General features: G+C 44.4%; 3 protein-coding genes across 11 annotated transcripts in view; 1 reads left to right on the top strand and 2 right to left on the bottom strand.

Moving 5' to 3' along the window:
• LOC127606362 (profilin-2-like) overlaps nt 1–25,178 on the bottom strand; it is a 437,001-nt gene that overhangs the window by 73,279 nt on the left and 338,544 nt on the right. The window lies entirely within an intron of this gene.
• The window catches only part of LOC127606306 (arf-GAP with coiled-coil, ANK repeat and PH domain-containing protein 2-like), a 395,843-nt gene that overhangs the window by 157,155 nt on the left and 213,510 nt on the right, over nt 1–25,178 (bottom strand). The window lies entirely within an intron of this gene.
• rubcn (rubicon autophagy regulator) lies at nt 1,291–24,754 on the top strand. Of its 6 annotated transcripts, XM_052074479.1 has the most exons (22): nt 1,293–1,734; nt 4,146–4,299; nt 5,742–5,825; nt 6,187–6,346; nt 6,475–6,581; nt 6,681–6,891; nt 8,138–8,563; nt 8,754–8,801; nt 9,213–9,308; nt 9,789–9,904; nt 10,032–10,230; nt 10,852–10,959; nt 11,561–11,635; nt 13,371–13,431; nt 14,349–14,481; nt 14,576–14,721; nt 14,858–14,922; nt 15,032–15,270; nt 16,001–16,062; nt 16,172–16,325; nt 20,613–20,706; nt 23,219–24,754. In XM_052074479.1, the coding sequence occupies exons 1-22, from the start codon at nt 1,646–1,648 to the stop codon at nt 23,353–23,355; spliced, it is 2,964 nt and encodes a 987-aa protein (XP_051930439.1). In that variant the 5' UTR covers nt 1,293–1,645; the 3' UTR covers nt 23,356–24,754. The 6 variants fall into 6 exon arrangements, with proteins under 6 accessions (XP_051930435.1, XP_051930434.1, XP_051930437.1 ...); XM_052074475.1 differs by lacking the exon at nt 23,219–24,754 and having other exon boundaries at nt 1,291–1,734; nt 6,478–6,581; nt 20,613–22,820; XM_052074474.1 differs by lacking the exon at nt 23,219–24,754 and having other exon boundaries at nt 1,291–1,734; nt 20,613–22,820.

The raw sequence follows: 25,178 nt of genomic DNA, 5'->3' as shown, positions 1-25,178 counted from the left end.
GTTGGCCTCACAGTGCAGAGGTTGTGGGTTTGATCCTGTGTGGAGTTTGCATGTTCTGCCCGGGCCTGCGTGGGGTTTCTCCGGATATTCCGTTTCCTCTCACATTCCAAAAACATGCATGGGAGGCTGATTGAACACTCTAAAACTGGGGTCCCCAAACTTTTTCCTGTGAGGGCCACATAACTTTTCCCTTCTCTGATGGGGGGCCAATGTCAGTTTGTAACATCAAATATCGTAGGGGAGCTTAAAAAATTTATTGTTTCCCAGAAAGCCACACATAACCAAATAACCCTTTCCAGGTTCTTTACAGAAAAAAAGTCATGAAACAAATAATAACACTATTAATGAAATAAATAATAACTAAATAACTCTCTCTCTTTATAGCCCCTTGAAATCCACAAAAAAAGTGTTCTGCCATCTACAGAACGCCACCTATCTTGTCTTGTTTATGTCTGCTACCGTCTTGTTCACGTGTTCTACTAATTGATCTGAGACACAACTAAAATACTGAAACATTCTATGGTGTGTAAATAACGTTGTGACCTTGATTTCAACCCTATGACCCTCATGGGTCATTTTCCCCCGAAGACCACCTTTGTACTTTTTTTTGTACAGCTTCCATGGAAATGTGAATAAAAACATTTAAGATTTTCTGCAGTTGGGGACAATCTAGGAAAAGTCCTAAAATTTCAAGTTAAAAAAGTAAAAAAAGTAAAAAAATGATCATTTAGGGTTTTTTGGGGGGGTTTTAACACAGTGACGGGTCATTTTGACCCGAAGACAACAGGAGTGTTAGAGGGCCGGGTCAAATGTGCCCGCAGTTTGGGGACCCCTGCTGTAAAATGTCTCTAGGTGTGAGTGTGAGCGCGGATGGTTGTACGTCTCTCTGAGCCCTGCGATTGGCTGGCAACCGGTTCAGGATAAAACGGATCGAAAAATGGATGGTGGATATATTTAATGTGTATTTATTTTGTTGTTGTAATAGTATTGTTTGTATTTAAGTAATCGGTTTTAAATACGTACTTTTGAACCCACAAAGTAATTTACTATTTAAAAATTACACAACCAATGACTTTGAAAATAATGCATTCAAAGAAACATAATTCTGTTTTGGGTTATGAGAAACTTGTTACTGATTACGAGTGTGCGAGCGCCACAACAGACTGTAAATTGCCCCATCTTGTGGTCAGAAATATAAGTTGTCATTCTTTTAGTAACGAACAGGTTGGCTCCAAATCATTCCCGCGCATGCGTACTTCAGCCGCCATCTTGGACCAATATTTACGGTGCGCTATCGGAAACGAACGGCAGGGGACACCGTTGACCGATGGAAATCAAGCAATAGTGTATTCATTTTGTTCCCTTTTCGCCGCTCATTTATTTTAGAATAGACAGCGTAGGGCTACGATAGCACATGCGAGCTTCTACAATAGTACCAAAGACGGATGATGTAAATTTACGCACAGGTAAAAGTCAGATTATGCCCAAAGGATGCAGCGTTATCGAGGCACCTCCGCCCACTGGCAGCTGCTAGCAGGTCACGTGGCTTCCTTCACTGTTTCGATTCAGGGCTCGGGCAGGCGGGCTTGAGTGGTAGACAATTGCAAACTAATGCATATTTTTGAGAATCTAACATGCTGCTGATATGACATTCAGCAAATCCAGTTGTCTTTCTGCACTCGATTCCAGCCAAGACATGGAGATAACGTCTGACGGTGAGGCGGCGGAGCGCAGGTGAGTGACAGCCGGCCGGGAGTGTGTCGGGCTCTCCGGATGGGTCTGACGTATTTAACGCACAAGTAATAAAAATGTTTTGCACGACGGATATATTTGCGACGTGACAACATTGTGCGTTCATATGTATGATTGTCAGCCAGCTAAACTGTTAAAGCTAACGCCTGGCTCAGTAGCTAGGCTAACTAGCTGTCAATCGCGATGACAGTTCTCAAGTTGCCAAACGAGATTCATTTTTAACTATGCATGGTTGTCGTGTGTGCGCGCGTGGTGGAGCAGGGTGCACTGGAAGCGAGAACTTTCACCTTTGTGTTTTATCAGAAACTGGTGTGTACAGTCGCTTGGAATTTAACTAGTCAGGCCTGGTAGCGAGCGACTGGTCACACAAACACACTGGTCACGGACTTGTTTTCTGGTGCTGTTGCTCTGGTCTGAAACCTGATACGTAGGTCGGAACGCACCCTAACCGAAGCTAATATAGTAGTAAAATGTAATTACACTCAATGTTTTTATGAAAAACACTGATAAAAATAGAAAAGATTCACATGTAAAAGGGTAAGTAAACTACAATACCGATAATGTTTGTTTTTAAGCAATACAGTTTATAATACAGAATTACTTCCTGTAAGATATGAAGTCAATCAAGGTGAACAAGGTGCATTCAAAAACAGCCAACAAAACACAGGATTTCATGAAAAAAAAAAACACTTCAACAAAAATAACACCAAGTCCCACTACGTAGTGCCAAACTGATACTTATCTTATTTTGGCCTAAGCACAGAAACAGTAAATGAGGATTTTCAGTGAATTATGAAGGACAGGTTCTATCGGGCTGAACAATGAATTAAAGTCATGATCGCAGTGTAGTAATTTGTAATTTTCAAATTTCAAAGGACAAAATTTTTGGGGCATGCGGACACTTCTTTCATTCACCTGCTTCTTCATGTCCACACACTGCAGTCAAGCAGCCAGCAACTAAGCTAATCCCAAACCACGCTTTTGTGTGGACTTGGCCTTGATGTTGTACTCAACAACCTTTTATAAAACTAATTCAGTTATTGGTTTGGTCATTGAATAATTACTGTTGAGAGGCTGAAATCAGGGTATTCGAATAGTTATCAATTAATTTACTCATCGATGAGTTGGCAATTAATTGATGAATTGACTACTCATCAATGAGTTGTCAATTAATTGATTAATTGACACCTCCAATTGAACTCTTGGCGGACATTTAGTTCTTTATTTGGTGTTTAGAAAATTTCAGTGTTTAGGACTTGGCTCGACCATATACATTGTTGTTTACACTTCAAAAGATTGTAAACAAAGAACTCCGGCACATGTTTGTTAGCAAGGAACACACACGTGATTGTCAACAAAGAACACTTGCACACACACACATGGACTCACACTCCACGAGTTAGCAGTGTCTTTAAGACGTGATTAAATTTATTGTCATTTGGTAGAGTGCAGTCACACAACCAAGGAGCTCTAGTGAGTTCATATTGGATCCTCCCATTCCCGTAGCATATTTCATGACTGTTGGAACACGCCACATGGCAGCTGAAGCCACATGACCCGTGTTTCTTAGCTGACCCTCAAAGAATTTGCTATCACTTGCTCGTTCTCCTGATAAGACATTTATTGTTGCAATGATTTAGTGGCAGCTTCTCAGCAGCCTTCCTGTCTGCTGACTTGAGGCACACGGGAGGAAGTCTTTTGTAGATAGAAGTGGGTGCTTAATGGCTTTAAGAAAGTCATTTTTTAAATTAACATTTCTGGCGCCTCAGCATTCCCCGGATATGACATCAAGCTAAAGATACAGAATAGTTCTGGGAAGTCAGTTAATGTTTGGAATAGCACATACCATCCTAAGGACAATGCGCAATGCATCGACGATGCTTGACATCACAACATGAGGTCATGCATTGTGCTTGTTTTAATGCTACAATGCTTGAGGTAATGTTTCCACATTTAGTTAACAACAACTGTGTCACAAAACTAAAAGGAAGCAAAACTACTGCATTATGCTTCAGCAACATATTATCTATGTTTTGATAAAATTATTTTATGTCTAGCACTGATCTTAATCAAATTGTTCATATCAACCAGATTGTACAACTTTTGTGGCATTTGACACGGGGTTAAAACGCTACTTTTGAGGATCCTTTGTGAAAAGGGATTTATCTATGACAAGATAAACTAGGGATGTTTTGTCTCTCATTTATTAGCTGTCAGCACTTTGACTCTGTTGCTGAAGTACACTTACTGGAACTGAACACTCAATCCCTGGAAATGTATTTTAGCCGAGTTGAGTAATTCAGTCATAACTCTGCAGCACTTCTCCGTACTTCCTCATTCCTAAACTTCCTCCCCTCATGTTTTTATTCTGCTCCGTATGACCGTCGCGCCAGGCGGGAGCTCTGGAAGTTGTTGTCCAGCCTGAAGACCACCGTGGAGGGCCTCCTGTCCACAAACAACCCCAATGTTTGGTCCCGCTACGGCGGCCTGCAGCGCCTGCACAAGGACATGAACAACATTCTCAGTCACGGACTGAAGAATGAGCAGGTCAGATACTCAGACTAGTTTATTGTTGCAACCAAATTGACAAAAGATTCATTTTAGTTTGAAATGCAGTCAAGTGAGCTAAGTTTCACTGGGTAATATTCGAACCTCTGACACTACGATTATTGCTTTTCTTTATGTATACATTGTGTGAATTCAGGCACTTAATTTTATTTTTGATGCTGAGCATCAAACAAAAGCCCCCAAAAAGCATTCGAAAGTACTGTATATCGTTGTAGGTCAAACATTTATTAAGTACACAGGAAATGTTTTAACTGTTTAATAAATATTTGCAATTTAAGGATAAAGTATGATAAATTTCTCACTGGAAAATAAGCCAAAGTAAAATTACTCAGCCTTGGATGACACATCATGCTGTATGTGTGACTTGAATCCACAAGTGAGGGAAGAGAGGGGATTGTCATATAAGTGTAGAAATAAGTTGACCATGACAATTTAAATGTAACTGAATTTTATTCTTCCTGTCAAGTGAGTCTTTTCATTTGAAGATTCGACATACTCCGCTTTGCGGTGCACATTCCATTCTTCTTTTATTATTGTCGCTTTTGCCACATTGTCCCGAGAATCCTGGAAAGAGATGCATGTTACTCATGAGTACAATACAGTTACCGGTAGTTTGAATTCTGGCTCAGTGGTTATTATATTTTTCCTCTTTTCCATCACGGCACCTTTTCTTTGAAACCACAAATAAAGACCAAGAAAAGGTATATTATGTATGAATTAGCCGAAGATTTTTGGACTTGAAATGACATTTACTCTCCATTTCTAGAGAAATTGAATTTATGTAATGATAGTACAGTACTCCAACTTCTAAACTGTCATGATTATATCAATATTTGCCACTGAAACCAGTTCAACCTGATACAATACAGTAATCCCTCGTTTAGCGCGGTTAACGGGGACTAAAACCACCCGCGATAAACGAAAATCCGCAAAGTATTGTCCAAATTAACAAACGGGTAAAAAAAAAAAAAAAAAAAAAAAAAATTTTAAAGTCCGCAAACGGTCCACGAGAAGCTGCAAAACACCAGCGAGTCACATAGAGCAACATATACAGTACTGTACTCCATGTATACTGTATGTTAAAAAAATAAAAATTAATATGTTTGAAAAAATCTGCGATGCACTGAACCCGCAATAAACGAACTGCGAAGTAGCGAGGGATCACTGTATTACAATGTCACAGGCTTTCAAGAAAATGAATCTCTTTCGTGCATGCGCGTGGTGGCCCGAAAACACAGAAAGATCTTTTATGATGGCAAACTGAACACTAGGACAGTTATGTGCCCTCCAGTTTTGAATGCACGTTGTCATTTAAATGTATTATTATTATAATTTTTTTAAATCCAAGTTGACTATATTGTCAGTTACATCTATGCATAAATGACTTAGACTAGCTTTTTTTGTGGGGGCGGGGGTTGCAGGTGTACTACAAGCAAAGAGACTACTGGCCATTTGTCTGGTTTGTTCGACACATCAGCCCTCACCTTGCCTCACATGTTGAACAGGTACATGATGATACTTACACTCATTTGGCACATTATTTAATGCAGGCATTCAAGTCGATTTAGCAATAGATGAATTGTATACTTTTATATGAATTTAATATCATGAATTTTATACAATGTATGAAATTCCTATTTGTTCTAATTGTCAATTTAAATTATTTTCATTTTTATGCTATCTCTCTCCAGTGGCTGTAGGCGGCACATGTACCTTCTTCTCCTTCACATAGCTAAATAAGATAGCCGAGACATGAACAGCAAACTATGATGTTTGACTGATTTATCATATGAATGAAGAAAATTGCCACAGTTGGTGGTTATTTGAATTGTTGTCTTGCTGTCGCTTCTTCTCATCCGTCCATAGTTCAGTAAGCTGGAGCCGGTAGTGAGCAGCAGGGTGCAGAGTGCCGGTGAAAGCTACAAAGCCGAGCGCTGGTTGCTTTACAGCTTGCAAGTCCACATGCTGTCGGCTCAGCTGAAACCTCTGCTCAGGCGTCAGGGACATGCAATCAAATACTACAATGGTAAAGAAATTTGTTCATGAAATTGCCTTTAGGATATACCATCGTCACTTATTTTCTCTATCCCTCTGTAAACACTTGTTTGTTCAATTCACTCATTCATATTTTTTTATTTTTTACAATTTTTTTAGAAGATGCCTTCCTGCTCAGCGAATCACACGTCAACGCCATGTTCCAGTGTCTTGAAGCTGTGGAACAAAATAACCCCAAACTGTTGGCTCAAATAGACACAGTGGGGGTAGGTCTGATTTTCATTTCGGCTCGGAGTGTTGATTTCACATGACCTTTCATTGATTACGTATCCTTGCTCTAACCTGTTCACGTTTCCATCCTGCAGCTGTCCCCTCTCAAGAACCCTCCGTGCCTCGGCCTGTTGAAGAGCCAGAGCCTGTGTGTGTTGCCCGGCGCTGGTGGGCCCTGGAGAAGCCCTGACTCGACACCCAAAAGAGAGTCTTTAAACCGCAGGCTTACCACATCTAACTGCTCCCTCAGAGATGTGGCTGCAACCAACACCAGCGGCAACATGATAGGAGGCAGCATCAGCACAAGTGAGGAAAGATTACTAAATCACAATAAGCATTGCAACCTGGTGGTCAACCAGAATGCGTCAACTATGGATTTATTTAGGGAACAGTGAGTTTCCTTTCTAAATCAGGATTTTTCTTTGCATGCTATGGGTCATTCCATGCCAAATCACACCCCAAAAAAACTGACACATTTAACCTAGTGGATTTTAATTATAATGCAACTTGGTGTCCTTCTTGATGGTGATAGCACAAAACTAAATCTCAAATTTTAGGTAAGTTGAAGGAGGGGTTTGCAAGCAGTGGCCCACCAAATTTTAATTAGCTTTACAAAAAGGGGCATGGCCACCAACCTTCGAAGACAAACATCTCAGTAACTACTGGTTCAATCTTCACAAAACAGGGGTTGTTGGAAAGGGAATTCCACAAGGAGTCCAAATCTGCATTCATTTAGAAGAACAGTTTAAATCTTAGCAACTTGACCATTAGACGCTGAATTTCACCTTGAAATTGACCTTGTGGATCATCTGACCTTAACAAAAAAAGAAACATAAAATGTAATCTCTGACATGATCTCTTGAACATCAAAACGTTTCAGAGATACATTTTTTGTTTAGTAGCAACAAGGAGTCAAAGTACCCATACCCACAATGAATATTCAACTTTCAATGAATACCAAATGAAAATTCATTGAACATCTGAGGGTATGGAAAATTTGACTCCTTTCTTGCCGTGAAACAGAAAAAAAAGAAATGAACATTTCTGTAACTTCTTTGTTTTAGAGGAAATGTTTGAGATTACGTTCTTGAAAAATGTGGTTAAGGTCATGTGATCCACAAGGTAAAACTCTCAGTCAGAAGGTCAAGTGACTTAAATATGGACAAATCTTCTAAATTCTTGCAGATTTGGAATCCACACCCCTTTTTGAGAAAATAATTAAAGTTTGGTGGTGCCGGCGCTCCCAAACCCCTTCTCCGATCGACCTAAAATTTGAAATTTGAGATTTAGTGTTATACCATCACCATCAACAAGTACATCGGGTTTCATTAAAATCAAAATCTGCTTCGTTAAATACACACAATGTTCAATATAACTTTAACCTGAGCACAAAATCATTAAAGATCTGAATTTTCCTCTGAATAACACAGCATAGGTTCCAAAATTAATTAGACAAATTGAACACCGTTCTCATGTTTTTTTGGTGTGTTTTTCTTGCAATTTATAGAAAGGCTTGTGACTTCATGGTTGCATGGTCTGTATTCTGTTACAGATACTACCTCACGAGCCAGCAGCCGAGGTCTTCCCGGGATGTGTTTGACCAGGCCGGAAGAGAGCGAGCGGGGTGTGACACCCCCTCCTGGACAAGCATCCGTACCCTCCATCTCTCTTTTAGCGTCTCCCTCGCTCACCTCCCCACAACCCGACACAGGAGATTCTGGTGACGGCGAATATGACGACGGTCCAGAGTACTTGGCCATCGGCAACCTGGGTCAACGCAGTCGCTGCAGCACCCAAAGCTCCACGCACAGCAGCGAGCTTAGCGAGAGCAAAGACCAATCCCTGCAGCCGAATTCTCTGGGTCTTCCTCCACTCAGGCGCTCGTCTTTTTCAGAGGGCCAGAGAGAGCTAGTCAAAGGGTCCCGAGGACACACCCGCTCGTTTTCTGACACGGGGATTGTCCAAAAACTCAGGAAAGGTCAGTATGAACTGGAGTCAGCCAAGAGAACTGCTAACATATTTTTTAAAGGAATGACTAATTGACTACCGTAACCTTTTCTCAATCCTAAAACCTCTTGACAGTATTCTCTCTGCTCCCACTGGTTTCCCTTGATTGAGGTAACATGCTGTCTTTGTACTTTTCTTCTTTTTCCACTGTTTGCGAGAAGGAGGGGCCCACCGGAAAATCACCATAATAATAGAGGATCCGGTAGCAGGTTGTCAGTGCAGTTCCACTGTACTCCATCACTTGAATCCTTCCACCCTTCTTTCTTTTTCCACCGCATGTGGATGAACATTGCTCATCCCCTATATCACATTCCATTTCTGTGTCAAGATTGTTCCTTTTGAGACAGTCATGTGCACCTTCTTTGCTGTTGTGTCGCGGTCACACTATCAGTCATACTTCAAAGTGAAGCTCTAAAGCGAAAATTGTGTTATTTCAGCCCATGGGATCTGTACGACAGTGTATTTAATGGAAGTCATCAAATCTCAGCAGCCATAATTTTGTCTCTGCATGCAAACAAAAAACTTCACTTAAAAATCCATTTTATTTTTCTATCATTATGAATGTTGTGGCGTAGACGATGAAAGTCTGCGGCACTCAATATGGATGCTTTATCCCCCAGAAACAGAGAGCGAAGACCGCTGCAGTAAGGAGTACAGCCCTTTCTCACTTCAGCCCAGTGACACCAGCACGTCCACTTCCCTTTACACGGACCCTCGTAAGTTTAGATATCCTGCCTGACAAAGTGCATCTTGCTCAGCTTGTATCAAAGAACAAGGATGTTATGAAATGTTGTTTTTAATAGAGCTACAATCAATGTTGGACTTTGCTGGCAGGCATGCTGAACAATTCATTTCACTGACTGCTCCCCCACTATATTGCAGATTCATAGTTCTTACGCCTGCTGTTTCGTTCATTTTTAAACAATAGTTGGTAGAGTTGAAATACCGCTTACCTCTCTGAACATAGAGCCACGGTCGCCAATGCGCTTTACTGCCATTTATTGAACTCTGGGAGAACAGTGGAACACATAAACCAAACGAATCCGAGCATACTCGCGCAGTAACTGCTGTTGACCACAGCTGAAGCCCAGGTCTTCACATGCAGATAAGGCAACATCTTTTGCTGCAATGTGTTTTTAATCTTCTCGTTTGATGGCATTCTGTTTTTAAGTACATTTTTGTTCTTTTTGCTTCAGATGGGTCCCAGTACAGCAGGACACCAGATGGTTTGTTCAGGAAGCCATCAAAAGGCCAGAGCCTCATCAGCTACCTGTCAGAGCAGGACTTTGGCAGCTGTGCTGACCTTGAAAAGGTGCTCAATTAAAAAGCACTTGATGCTTAACTCATCATGTTGGAGTTGACACTTAATGTAGAGGGGATATAAAAAAAAAAGCGGTCAGCTCTTAAAACAGGCTTTGATTTCTTTTTTCGTTTTGCAGGAGAACGCTCACTTCAGCATCTCGGAGTCCCTGATCGCAGCCATTGAGCTCATGAAGTACAACCTGCGGCGTCAGCAGGAGGAGGGTGAGGAAGAAGGAGACAGTGACTCTGAGATTCAGCAGCTCAAGCAGAAGATCCGCTTGCGAAGGCAGCAGATCCGTCGCAGCCGCCTGCCGCCCTGCATGACCTCACAGCACCGTAAGCTGCTGTTAAACTTCACCCATTTGTGCAAAATGAATAGTGGCAAATGTATTGCCACGTCCAGCCGTAACTTGTACAGTCACTGAGAATGGGGGGGTGGGGTGTTGGTATTTGCCTCCCTTTGCCGCGCTGCGAGCATCTGGGAATTTCTGTTCATCCAGTCAGAACCTGCTCTGTTGTTATAGTTCATCCATAAAATTTTACATTTAAGGTTTTTATTTACGTATATAGGACATTTGTGGCATTGACCCGATTACATTCTGTTCAGTTATCAGATGTAGTACAAGACCGCAACTCTGCCACTTAAGTGTAATAAAGCGGACCCCCACTATTCATGGGGGTTTGGGTGAGAGTGAAAAGTTGTGAATTGTGAAGAATTTCCGGTGTTTGTAATTATATTGGTAATTATTCCTTTTTTTTAAAAAATAAGTGGGGATGTACTTCCAATAAGTGATTTCCATGAAAACCATGTTGGCTATCCCCCACACATAAATATATAAATACAAATATTTAAAAACAATCCGCAATCAGGTGAATCCGCGTTTGCCAAATCGCCGGTATGCAGGGGTCCACTGGATTCATGTACTGCATATCAATCTACTTCTGTTGGTTTTTCAGTTTTCCATTCAACTGATAGCAGCGGTTCACGGAGGAGCTCCCAGGACTCCCATCACGGCCTATCCGATTCTGACTCTGCAGAGGAGGTGGAGGAATGTGAATTACGAGGTACGAAAATGGACGGAATTGAATTGACGCAATGAAGAGGGAAGCTCTGGGTCCACATTCATAAATAACCACATCATCGCATTGTCTTCATTCTGCTAACTAAACCTGTCACCGTTTTACACTGAACGCACATAAATGTCAAGGTTGCAGAATAGCTGAGTTGAACCATTTCTGTTTTTTGTAATGTTTTACCAGTCCCTATCTAGGAATTATTGGGCTATTACAATGATGCAAAAAAATTGCATTTTATGATGTGTATTTTGCTCTGAATAAGAATCACATTTTGGGTTCTGATGTGTAATTTGGAGATTGCTAATGATGTTGTTTGGCGTTCCGAGTTTCAAGCACGTCATGGATATGTATGGACTTGCTTTGTTTTGCTTGTAAACGGCACTTGCGGGTGACTTCTTGTGTGCATGTATGAGTCTTTTGTATTATGTAGTCTTCTGACATGTGCTTCGGATTTTGTGCATCTTGGGGCCTGTATGACAATGTACGTGTGTGCGTGTCTTTGCATGCAGTGTAAGCGATGTTTGTCTGTGTTTGAAATGTTGGTGCTGTGTAGTGACGGCAGTGCTGAGTGTTAGTTTTTGTCTCTCAGATGGCTGTGAGGGTCAGTCCCTGCTGGCGGTGTCTCAGAACGGCCTCTCCTTGTCGCTTGCCTCCCTCTTCTCAGGTATCTGCTGGCTGTTCAGAGGGTTCCCCCAAAAAGGAAACGCGCTTCTTGACTCCAAACTGAGAAATTCTGTCTCGTAGGCTGTCCTGATGAACTGGTTCCCATCGCTTACGTCAAAGATATTAACAATTGTCTGAGTCAAATCAAAGTCAAATCTGCTTTTGTGGTCATGTTGCATGTTTTGTGCCACAGAAGAATGCAAAGAAATGTTTCTTTTCAATTTGGAGTCAAGATGGCAAGGTTTTGTGCCGGTGATTGTTGGTCAGTGCTGTGATGTTTTTGGACGGTGTTGATGTCTGTGGGGGGGACTGGTTAGTTAGACGCATCTGTATAGCTGCCATCAATCCTCTTGTGTGTCCTCATTTTCTTTGTCGTGCTTTCGTTAGCTGTCATACTTTTAGTCGCAGACATTACCATTCCTTCCTTTTATCCACCTAAATTCGAACTGCTTTTTGCTTTGAGTGACAACAGTAAAATGGAGATTTTAGTGACCCTTTCAGTAGCACTTCAGAAAAAGAAACCAGTACAAGGGATCCTCGGTTTGCGATGAAGTTCTGTTCTGTGGTGCAAAGTTTGAAAGCAAATCACAATGGGCCGCAGTATATCACTCATTGTGCGAACACTCGAGTCAAATTATAATTAACAGGAAACTGGCCATAAACAATGACCTCACAATACAGGGGTTCAGGGTTCAATTCGGACTCTGACTCTGGCCTTCCTGCATGGAGTTTGCATGTTCTCCCGCGTGCCTGCGTGGGTGCTCTCTGGGTACTCCGGTTTCGTCCCATATTCCAAAAACGTGCATTGCAGGTTGGTGGAACGCTCTAAATTGCTCCGAGGTGTGATTGTGAGCGTGCATGTTTGTTTGCCTGTGTGTGAACTGTGATTAGCTGGCAACCAGTTCAGGGGGTACCCCGCCTTCTGCTCGAAGACACCTGGGATCGGCTCCAGCACGCCCCCGACCCTCAGGAAGATAAACAGATTAGAAAATGGACGAATGGGTGGCCATAAAAATATTAAAAACACATCGAAATCACAACATATAAGTACTGCTATAACTGAGCGCTCCTTCTTGTGCCACATGACTCTGGACTCTTTCAACCCTTCGCAAACTGAGGATTCCCTGTCCTGTATGTCTTAATTCTAATAACTAAGTTTGTCTTGGTTGAAATAACTAATTACATCGTTTAATCAGGGCTGTGAAATCTCCGCTGGAGCGGATTCTGTTGTTAAAAATAGGATTTTCACAAAACCTCTATATTTACATTAAAAACCATTGGGGGTTAGGGGTAGGGGTCTACTTGGCTTTAATAGCCTTGCGCGGTGACCATGCCTCCGACACCGCGGCTCAATACAGCTCGTCACGCAGTTTTATGCCAGCTGAGCGTAGAACATGTTTTGACTGCAACTCGGCAAATCTGACAAAAACTTAACGCAGGCCCCCTTAACTTTCCTTGAATTTTTTTCTTCTTCATTTCACAGCCCTGTTTAATAATAATTATTGTTGGTGATCTTCTGCTTTGCCAAATAATACACAATCCTCTGTTTTGATTTAAAAAAATATTTCTTTATGTATTTTAAAAACACTGCTGCTTAGCTCTAGTAATAAGTAGTGTTATTTGCCATACGTGGTGAAATATCATCCACTGAATACTTGCAGATACCTTTATAGTATAGCAAGGTTTGTTCTCCTGATATGACATGCCACAATGAGTTCTCATTTGTAATGTTCCAGAAGCAGACATAAAGCGCAGCGTCAGCTCCAGCAACAAGTCTTTTCTGAGCTCAGAGTCCATGTAAGTGAAAAATGTTTTGCTTTACATTGTTGTAGCTCACTCGATATTTTGGTTCACCTGCACAATTTAAAAAAAAATCCACAAGGTAACCCCAATCTAAATGCCCTAACACAGTTTAGTTGTACAGCATTGCAAAGTACATTGATAAACATCCTATTAAATTACTGTCTGTGATGACAAGTGAACATTCCGAATTTTTAATACAGTTCTTGCATTGGACCTCATTAGCTTGTGCACGTGTACCTAATAATGATGTGTGGCAAGTTAAATCATCTGTTTGATAGGAAAGTGCCAATTCCACTTTTTGTGACAGAGGATGAGTAGGAATACTTACTTTTACCATAATGTCTTGCAATGGTGATGAACATATTTTGTTGAAATCAAATATTCTTCCGAACCATGAAAATAGCGTTTTTCACTCAAATATAACACTTTAGAATAACACTGACTCATGACTGACATTTTTACATCCAACTGGATGTCCTTTAAATAGACTTCAACACGAGGCTTTTTAGTTAAGTTGTGTCTCAGTCTGAACACGAGGGCGCAAGATGTAAAAGTTTCATCACTATGGCTGTCACAGTAAATCGATAAAACTTTCTAATAAAAAGTGTCGGCAGTGGATTCTATCATCAGTTTCTGATTTAGTCATTAATAAAAAGAAACCACTGATTAAGCTCTGTCGGACTACGTTACCAGATTAAATGACACATTGTCAGACAAATGAACAAAACACATCTTTGCAACCGTGCTGTTGTAATGTGTGTCAATTTAAGCATAGTCATCTTAAATACCGTACAGAAAGTAATAAACACATAAGTAAATTCTTGAGAAGTGGTATTTGTATCGGCGCACTGCTACTAGTGTGTTGTAATTTATTTGTTTGTTCCTGCATCAATTCTGTGATTGTCCTTCAGTTCCACCTCCTTCCTACAATCCAACTCAGCCGAGTCGGTCGCCATGGGTTTGCTCAGACAGTTTGAAGGCATGCAGCTGCCTGCCGCCTCTGAGCTTGACTGGCTGGTTCCAGAACATGACGCGCCACAGAAAGTATGTCTTCCTGCTCATGCGGTGCACTGTGCACACTACAACGTTGCTGCCGCTGCAACTAAAGTCATAACTCGATTTGCCGGCCCTTTGTCAGCTGCTGCCCATCCCGGATTCTCTTCCCATCTCTCCTGATGACGGAGAGCATGCAGACATCTATAAACTAAGGATTCGAGTACGAGGAAACCTTGAGTGGGCACCGCCCCGACCACAAATCATCTTCAATATTCACCCTCCACCCAAGTACGTGAGCACCATCGTTTTCTTTTGTTTTGTCTACATTTTGCGTTCTTTGTCACTGCCTTCATAATAAAGGAAACGCGTTTTCTGCTTGTTGTTCAATAAAAAAAACGAACTGATTTAATGTTTCTTCAATCAGGAGGAAGATCGTTGCGGCGAAACAGAATTACCGCTGTGCCGGCTGCGGTACTCGCATTGACCCAGGTGCAATATGCTCCCACAGCTCTTTCAACGCTTATGACACCTTTTATCATTGGTACAAAAGCCATGCTGACACATTTCTATAACGACCCTTTCATCCTTTGTGGCACAGACTACATTAAGAGACTGCGTTACTGCGAGTACCTTGGTCGTTACTTCTGCCAGTGCTGCCACGAGAATGCACAAGTAGTGGTTCCCGGTCGAATTCTGATGAAGTGGGACTTCGGCAAATACTACGTGAGCAACTTTGCCCGTGACTTGCTGACCAAGATTGCTGGAGACCCCCTCTTCAATCCAAATGATATCAACAGTGCCCTTTACAAGAAAGTTAAGGCTCTGGAGTCCGTCAGGGTGAGCCATTATAATGTCATGGAAATCCTCTTCACAGCAAGTTCAAAATGTGACGCAAAAAGCAGTGATTGAGGAAGATGCTAATTGTGTCATGGAATCTGCATGGCTCGCGATTACCAGGTTGGGAAAGCAGAATGAAAGAAACCATTCATTCACGGCAGCAGTTAAGACGATGCTGAGAAGGCGTTATACATGTCATTGCTGCGGGCTTGCTGCCGTGTGGTGAACACAGAGAGGCTAAGTGATGTACAAAATAGGTTCTGTCGTGTAATGTCATTGAATAAAATGGGAGGTGGAGATATTGTATTTCATACAGTAAGTTGGGAAGTATCCACGATCTGCGCAACGTCACATGACAAAACCTGGAAAACAAGTTAGCGGATAACTAGCATGACAACTGGTTGATAACAGGAGGGTTTGGAAGCCACACTTGCTCAAATGTAGTTTGTTCTGTTGTTGGTGGCTTTGCAGACAAGATAATGGTATATGTTGACATGAACGAAGCCTAAACATGGGATGTTGTTATCTTTGTTACCTCTTGTGAAAAATCCAAGAAATTGTAGACGGTTTAAAGCTCCTACATTTGCTTTGCCGTGGTCTCCTGCCAATTCCTATTTCCTCTAAATTCTAAATACGACAGATGACAACTGTGTTGTTAAAACATAATTTAAAGCAAATTAGCTTTGTGTTAAATCTTTTTTTTTTTAATCCTCTTATTCTTCTATTTTAGGTTTTGAGAATGCAGCTGTTTCATATGAAAACCCTCTTCAGGACATGTCGCTTTTCAAAGGAGTAAGCTATGTGTTTTTGATATTCACCCTCTTTGTCCACTGTGTACAAAATATCACTTCCGGTGTCACACCGATACTAATGTCATTAGTTCATGCTTGTCATCTCTCAGGGTACTTGAGCAGTTTGACTCCCTTCCCTGTCACCTGACTGAGGACCTGCACCTTTTTTCCCTAAATGATCTTTTGTCTGTGCGCAATGGAGAACTGGCCCCCCGCATGAAGGAGTTGCTAAAACTCGGCACTGTGCACGTAGCGGGCTGCGTGGTAAGAGAGCCTTGGTTTTTATTCCAAATGCATCCATCCATCCATCCATCCATCATCTACCGCTTATCCGGGGCCGGGTCGCGGGGGCAACAGCTTTAGCAGGGAAGCCCAGACTTCCCTCTCCCTAGCTACTTCTTCCAGCTCTCCCCGGGGGATCCCGAGGCGTTCCCAGGCCAGCTGGGTGACGTAGTCTCTCCAGCGTGTCCTGGGTCTTCCTCGGGGTCTCCTCCCGGTGGGACATGCCCGGAACACCTCACCAGGGAGGCGCTCAGGAGGCATCCGAATCAGATGCCCAAGCCACCTCATCTGGCTCCTCTCGATGTGGAGGAGAAGCGGCTCGACTCTGAGCCCCTCCCGGATGACCGAGCTCCTCACCTTATCTCTAAGGGAGACCCCGGACACCCTGCGGAGAAAACTCATTTCGGCCGCTTGTATCCGGGATCTCGTTCTTTCGGTCACGACCCATAGCTCGTGGCCATAGATGAGGGTTGGGACGTAGATCGACCGGTAAATTGAGAGCTTCGCCCTTTGGCTCAGCTCCTTCTTCACCACGACAGACCGATACAACGTCCGCATCACAGCAGACGCTGCACCGATCCGCCTGTCGATCTCTCGCTCCCTCCTGCCCTCACTCGTGAACAAGACCCCAAGATACTTAAACTCCTCCACTTGGGGCAAGATCTCCCCCCCGACCCGGAGGGGGCACTCCACCCTTTTCCGACTGAGGACCATGGTTTCAGATTTGGAGGTGCTGATTTTCATCCCAACCGCTTCACACTCGGCTGCGAAACGCTCCAGTGAGAGTTGTAGAGCCCCGTTTGAAGGAGCCAACAGCACCACATCATCTGCAAAAAGCAGGGATGTAATACTGAGGCCCCCAAAACGGACTCCCTCAACGCTTCGGCTGCGCCTAGAAATTCTGTCCATAAAGGTTATGAATAGAATCGGCGACAAAGGGCAGCCTTGGCGGAGTCCTACCCCCACTGGAAACGATTCCGACTTACTGCCGGCAATGCGAACCAAACTCTGACATCGGTGGTATAGTGACCGAACAACCCGTATCAGGGGGTTCGGTACCCCATACCCACGAAGCACCCCCCACAGAACTCCCCGAGGGACACGGTCAAACGCCTTCTCCAAGTCCACAAAACACATGTAGACTGGTTGGGCGAATTCCCACATACCCTCAAGGACCCTGCTAAGGGTGTAGAGCTGGTCCACTGTTCCACGGCCGGGACGAAAACCACACTGCTCCTCCTCAATCTGAGGCTCGACTTCCTGACGGACCCTCCTCTCCAGCACCCCTGAATAGACCTTACCAGGGAGGCTGAGGAGTGTGATCCCTCTGTAGTTGGAACACACCCTCCGGTCCCCCTTTTTAAAAAGAGGGACTACCACCCCGGTCTGCCAATCCAGAGGCACTCTCCCTGTTGACCACGCGATGTTGCAGAGGCGTGTCAACCAGGACAGCCCCACAAAGTCCAGAGCCTTGAGGAACTCCGGGCGGATCTCATCCACCCCTGGGGCCTTGCCACCGAGGAGCTTTTTAACCACATCGGTGACTTCAACCACAGAGATAGGAGAGCCCACCTCAGAGTCCTCGGGCTCTGCTTCCTCCAAGGAAGGCGTGTTGGTGGAGTTGAGGAGGTCTTCGAAGTACTCTGCCCACCGGTTCACAACGTCCCGAGTCGAAGTCAGCAGCGCCCCATCTCCACTGTACACAGTGTTAGTGGTGGACTGCTTCCCCCTCCTGAGACGTCGGATGGTGGACCAGAATTTCCTCGAAGCCGTCCGGAAGTCGGCTTCCATGGCCTCACCGAACTCTTCCCACGCTCGGGTTTTTGCCTCGCCGACCACCGAAGCCGCGGTCCGCTTGGCCAGTCGATACCCGTCAGCTGCCTCTGGGGTCCCACAGGCCATAAAGGCTCGATAGGACTCCTTCTTCAGCTTGACGGGATCCCTTACTGCTGGTGTCCACCAGCGAGTACGGGGATTGCCGCCACGACAGGCACCAACCACCTTACGGCCACAACTCAGATTGGCCGCCTCAGCAATAGAGGCACGGAACATGGTCCACTCGGGCTCAATGTCCCCCGCCTCCCCCGGAACATGGGAAAAGCTCTGTCGAAGGTGGGAGTTGAAACTCCTTCTGACAGGGGATTCCGCCAGACGCTCCCAACAAACCCTCACGATACGTTTGGGTCTGCCAGGACGGACTGGCATCTTCCCCCACCATCGGAGCCTACTCACCACCAGGTGGTAATCAGTTGACAGCTCCGCCCCTCTCTTCACCCGAGTGTCCAGAACATGCGGCCGCAAATCCGATGATACAACTACAAAGTCGATCATCGAACTGCGGCCTAGGGTGTCCTGGTGCCAAGTGCACATATGGACACCCTTATGTTTGAACAAGGTGTTCGTTATGGACAATCCGTGGCGAGCACAGAAGTCCAATAACAAAACACCACTCGAGTTCTGATCGGGGGGGCCGTTCCTCCCAATCACGCCCCTCCAAGTCTCACTGTCATTGCCCACGTGAGCATTGAAGTCCCCCAGCAGAACAAGGGAGTCCCCAGCAGGAGTACTCTCCAGCACACCCTCCAAGGACTCCAAAAAGGGTGGGTATGCTGAGCTGCTGTTTGGTGCATATGCACAAACAACAGTCAGTACCCGTCCACCCACCCGAAGGCGGAGGGAGGCAACCCTCTCGTCTACCGGTGTGAACCCCAATGTACAGGCACTGAGCCGGGGGGCAATGAGTATGCCCACACCTGCTCTGCGCCTCTCACCGTGAGCAACTCCAGAGTGGAAGAGAGTCCAACCCCTCTCGAGAGAACTGGTACCAGAACCCAAGCTGTGTGTGGAGGCAAGTCCGACTATATCCAGTCGGAAATTCTCTGCCTCACACACCAGCTCGGGCTCCTTCCCTGCCAGAGAGGTGACATTCCATGTCCCAAGAGCTAGCTTCTGCAGCCGAGGATCGGACCGCCAGGGTCCCCGTCTTTGGCTGCCGCCCAGCTCACATAGCACCCGACCCCTTTGGCCCCTCTCATGGGTGGTGAGCCCATGGGAAGGGGGACCCACGTTGCCTCTTCGGGCTGTGCCCGGCCGGGCCCCATGGGTGTAGGCCCGGCCACCAGGCGCTTGCCAACGAGCCCCACCTCCAGGCCTGGCTCCAGAGTGGGGCCCCGGTGACCCGCGTCCGGGCAAGGGAAACCTTGGTCCATATATTGTAGTCATCATAAGGGTCTATGAGCCATACTTTGTCTGGCCCCTCACCTAGAACCTGTTTGCCATGGGTGACCCTACCAGGGGCATAAAGCCCCAGACAACTTAGCTTCTAGGATCATTGGGACACGCAAACCCCTCCACCACGGTAAGGTGACGGCTCACGGAGGGGTATTCCAAATGCTTTCTGCTTATTTAGTGACTTGAAATATTTGTTGTCACTATAACTGATTTTAACGGGCGTTATTGACTTTGTTCTCTTCAGCCCCCCGTGTCTTCCTAATGCCAAATCGGGTATCAGATTTCCTAGAGTATCAATTTAGATCTCTTCATGGGGCAATCTGGAGTTAGTATTTGTAAGGGAAAATAATGACACCTGCAAGATTATATAATCACGGAATTAGAAGTATTCTGTTCCTGTCACCACCGTAAAATCTTTCTTAAGTGTATAGAAATTGGTCAAGTAACATTTAACATCTGTCACACAAACGTAATGACAAGTTAACCCCAACTGTTACAATAAAGCACACAGCGGTCTAAGGTTCTGTCACATCAATGTTCTCGTGGGCTTCTCATGTTGAAGCTGATTTTTTTCCCTTGAGAATTAGTGCTGAAAATAAGTCATACAAAGCCAAAGAACAAACAAAACACAAGCTCGGAGTTAATCATTTTATTCCTGCTGAAAAGCATGACATGCTTGAAGTTTAAAAACATGTTTTTGAGTATAACCTCAAGCCACTCTCGTGTGATATTGCTTGATTGTTGATTTTTTTTTGACACAAGATGTTTTTGTAGTACACACCTGAATGCACACTCAAATGTTATCCGATTGATCGATAGAATATTTGCTTCTAAAATTTATTTGGTTGTGACAGCCTTGGTTGTGTGACATATGATCAAATGGCATTGCAACGCATACTAGTTTGTCGAGCCTTTTAACGGAGTTAAGAGCATCTTAAATCGAGGACCGCTTGTCACAAAGTAATCGGAAGGGCTTCATTTTGCTCAGCGGTGTGCGGTATGAATTCTCTTGCTTATCTCTGTGTTGATCTTCTCCAGTTGTGCCAGGCAAAGGGCTTCGTGTGCGAGTTCTGTGGCAACGAGAAAGACATCATCTTCCCCTTTCAACTGAGCAAGTGCCAGCGCTGCGAAGGTGAGCCCTCTCTGCTGGTAGCAGGCCTGGGCGGCCTACGAGTGCCCCCTCGCCGGAGCTCTGCTCCCGTTATCTGGATAGACTGGAAGCTCTCCAAACCTCGTAGGCTGGCGAGGGCCCTCTCCAAGGACCGGCACGAGGGAGAGGGCGGGGAGGAGGATTTGGAGTCGGTTGAGGAGGAGGAGACCGACAGGGGGGGCCAAGAGAAGTCACCAGACAATATACAGGCGAGAAAGGCAAAAGCGGGATTATTTCGCCACTTCTCGCCTGGTAAATTAACAAAAGCCTTTACCTGGCACCACGGAACTGAAGAGGAGCAGGAGGTGACAACAGGGAGCGAGTCTGAGAAGGATGGTGAGAAAGGAAGTGAGGAGAGAGATGCGGTTTTCAGTAAAGACAGGCCAAAGCGTGAGGAAGGGGAGGAGGGTCATGCAAAAAGAATCAGTTTACTTAAAATTCTCCGCTTGGAGCGACTGAAGCAGAGCCTCTCCAAGCATGACAGGACAGACAGTGACAGTGAGACGTGCAGCAGCCAGGAAAGTTCAGAGGAAGTGGTGGAGGGTCAAAGGAGCAAAGAGAGATGGTTTGGCCGTCTCGGCAGGACCTTCTCTAAAGGAGACCCCAAGGACGGCAAAACAAAAGCAACGGAGGAAGAAAAACATGAAGAGCCTGAGAGAAGATCGCCTGAGCCCGGAGGCGGCACCGTGGAGGTGGGAGAGGGGAAAGCTATGGAGGAGAGCGAGGGAAAAGCGGAGAAATTAGCCGTCTCCAACGTGCCGAAACAGTCTGCCGCCTTCTCCCAAGAGCCAAGCATGACGGACGATGGGCAAGTGGATTCGGCTCCCGTCCAAACGAACTGGCGAGCTCGAAAGACTCGTCGAGCCCGCAGAATCACGAGAGGCAGACAGTCATTTCAAGGGAGGGACGGTGATGGGGGCCAATGAAGACGACGTTCATTGATGATAAGACTCGAGTGGTGATGTACCGTCCTACCCCGGCCAGATTTTAAGTGACCGATTTTTATTTGGTGAATTGGTGTTTTGTAAAGTGTCTGTTCCATTTTCTGATAATGCTGAAGCAGCAACGAGAGTCATTGTGGACATTTGACGAAAGCTGAAGCTGAAGGTTCTCTTATTTATTGTCTTTGCTTTTTCTGTGTTGGACCAGAATTTTTCTGAACTGTTTTCTGAAAGGTAAATGGAGTTGGCTTTTTGGAATTATTGGGGGGGGGGGATACAGAATTGGATTCTCAGCAAGGCCACGATTTGACACATTCTTGAAAATTCTTTGAAATCTTAATTCTTAAGGTTGCACTCTACATTCAGTCACTCTCTTCTGATTGAGCTTCCCTCAGCCCAATGTGGTAGTTTTCCATTTCTTCCTTCCAACTCTCAGCACGTTGGCACTTTTGGGGACTTTCTTACTGTTGGTCAAGTGGCTTGTGAATGCAAGATTATGGACGGTTATTTTTTTGGCACTTGTTTGGTGGTGGATAGCTTGAGGTGAAGACGTCGGGCTTACTCAGGCTGCAGTGTCCTGCTCTTTCTTGCTTTGCTCTGTCTGCTTTCAGCGTGTTCCTTTTTAGGGTGGCCGCATGTTTAAGGAAGCCAAGACCTCAAAACAAATGTAAGAGCAGTAGAACTAAGGACTTCATTTTGGTAGATCGCATTTAAGGCGTTTTCAGGCTCTGCGGACATCCTCCTTTTTAAATGGAAACCACAACGTCAACTATCAACACGACAGGGCAGGAGAAGTGAGTCAGTTGTTGAATTTATTCAAATCCTATAAAAACAGGTAACCTTTGTCAAAGCTGAACGTGTCGGAAGACCAGAACAACAACAAAACGGTGACACAGAAGAGGTGGAAAAATGACAGCTTGTACAGGCATTTCTGCATTTCACTTGGAACATTTCTCAGCGTGTTGCACTTTTTATTCTATTCACGTGTTTGGTCGCCATCATGCAAATTGCAGTGACATTCAAGCCAGTTTGTTTATTTTTATTTGCACGTGTTTGTGTGGTCTTTTTTTTTTCTTCCACCTTTTAACATTTCCATGCTGTTATTTGAGTTTCATTCCACGTGAACATGAAATAAACACCTTTTGGAATGTTTTACTCATTGTTTTGTCTCAGTCCCTCATAGTTGGTCATAAAGTGTGGAAATTGTGTTTATGCCGCGTCGCGGTTGGATGGACTGGATGTGTCTGAACTGGTTCAAAGTGCGGTCGACGGCATTCACCTTCCCGCTTGCTATTCCCTTCTGCCTCTCTGCTTCTCACCTTTGTACCTTTTATAGTCTGCCTCTCATTCTGATTGGCTGGCACGGTTCCTCCAAGGCAAAACTAGTCGGACTGGTTATTTTGCGTGAACCATGTTTGTTCTCTTTGACGTTGCGGTTTATGTGTGTGGGACGAATAAAGGATATCTTATCTTATCTTATCTTATCTTATGTTATTTGACAGCATTACATCTAACTTGTTTTTGTATGATGTTTCTCGCCCCTTCCCCCCCAGACTGCCATGCTTGCTACCACCGCGTCTGCTTCAGGGCAACCAAGGACTGCCCCCGTTGTCAGAGGCTGGCTGAGCGCCGAGAGAGGATGGCTCGCAGGAACATGGAGCAACAAGAGGATGAGGGCGGTGGAACTTAGTGGGAAAAGCGCAAAGACAAGGAGCAGCAGAAGAGCACAATGTGACTGATTGTATTGCCTCCATTGCACCCATTCAACCCCCAATACCCCGGCCATGTGCTTTGTCAAACTAACGGCTATTTGTCACGAGCAACGTTCACTCGAGCACTTAACACTGGAGAAAGTGTCCAATGTGAAAAAGGAGATTTGGGAGGAGTGCCGCCATGCCAGGTGAGATGTTGCAATCCTTCTACTAGAAAGGCAAGCTGTTGTCCACCACAATTGTTTAGTTTCATAAGCACTTAAATGTTTTCTTCTGCAGCAAAACTTGCACGCAGTTGATAAGGCAGCGTTAATATTTCTTTTTTTTTATTTTAACTGACAAATCTTTCTTTTACATGCTTTCGGCATATTTCGGACGAGAGGTTTTCTTTTAAAATTGATGAATTATTTTTTTAAAATAAGTTATAAAGTGTAACTTAAAAAAAAAAAATTAATAGTCCATAGACACCTGTGCCTCAAGACCAAAAAGAATGGCAGAACTACCTTGCCAGGCTAACTGTAGAGCTTACTACTAAAGATGGGGGAGAAGCCAGCAGAAAAGGTACCGGTACAAACACAACAGAACTCGTGGGAAGGCTAAAATTTTGGACAGAACTTTGCTGCATTCTCGACTGCCTGGAAGTAGGAAATATCCTTTGTTGGAGGTGTTCCTGATGACATGATTGCCTTCTGTTTAGCACGAAGATACATTAAAATGGATATGTTGAACGCGTGTGGGTATGTTGACAACACCCACCCAATTTTTTTTTTTTTTTAAATGCCTGACACTCCTTGCAGGTTCTGGGGAATATCACATCATTAGGCAATGCTCGGGCATGAGTTAAAACTAGGTCCAAACAAACACTAGCAGCGTGGCCAAAGCTCGGAAATTGTTTTATTCCATTTTGCATTGTGTGTTTTAACATTGGACTGACTTGATTTAGCGTGGATGTCTACCTGCTGTACTTTATGCACAAAGGTTTACACAAGGCTAATCAGCACTTATCTTTTTCTCCGAATGCCACTGAATCGACATTCCCGGAGAAATTCCAGATTATTGCACTGATGTGTGTGGGTTTTTTTTTTGTGGGAGTGAGTATGGATATATATCACTTATGGGATTAGTTTCTGGTATTAATCAGAGCATTAATCTTCACTCTCCCATCACTGGTGTGCACAACAGCGTAGATGCTCTCCATCCCAAATGCACAATGTTATCATTTGACTCCAAATCCAAGCCTAAAAGGCCTTTTTGTTCAATGGATTATTTCTTCAAAATTTATCAGTTTCTCCACAAATCAAAACCATAACAAAAAATATGGGCACCTCACTGTGTGTGTGTGTGTGTGTGTGTGTGTGTGTGTGTGTGTGTGTGTGTGTGTGTGTGTGTGTGTGTGTGTGTGTGTGTGTGTGTGTGTGTGTGTGTGTGTGTGTGTGTGTGTGTGTGTGCGTTTGTATTCATGACATCTCAGGACAATTTTATGATAACACACCTTCACAATGAGGACCTGTGGAAAAATGAGGACATTTTTCGCGTCCTCATATTTCCACGCAGTCTACACTACTCTAGAGCTCACGAGGATACTCCCACACCAAAAATAAGTGATGTCCTGAAAGAGCACAATTTTCAGAAATTGTGTGTTTAAGTGTGTTTAACTTTCGACTCACTTTTCATTTGGAAAACTAGTGGCCAACTTCGGTACTTAACACACTTTTAACACACTTTCAGTGACGTCATTGTGCAGGACCTCAAATGTCATCTTTTTCGGACTGACTCACACATTTTCCCCGCCCTCGTCCTG

Source organism: Hippocampus zosterae, chromosome 8, assembly GCF_025434085.1.
Source record: "Hippocampus zosterae strain Florida chromosome 8, ASM2543408v3, whole genome shotgun sequence".
Lineage (NCBI taxonomy): Eukaryota > Metazoa > Chordata > Actinopteri > Syngnathiformes > Syngnathidae > Hippocampus > Hippocampus zosterae.
This window is presented reverse-complemented; position numbering and strand designations above follow the sequence as displayed.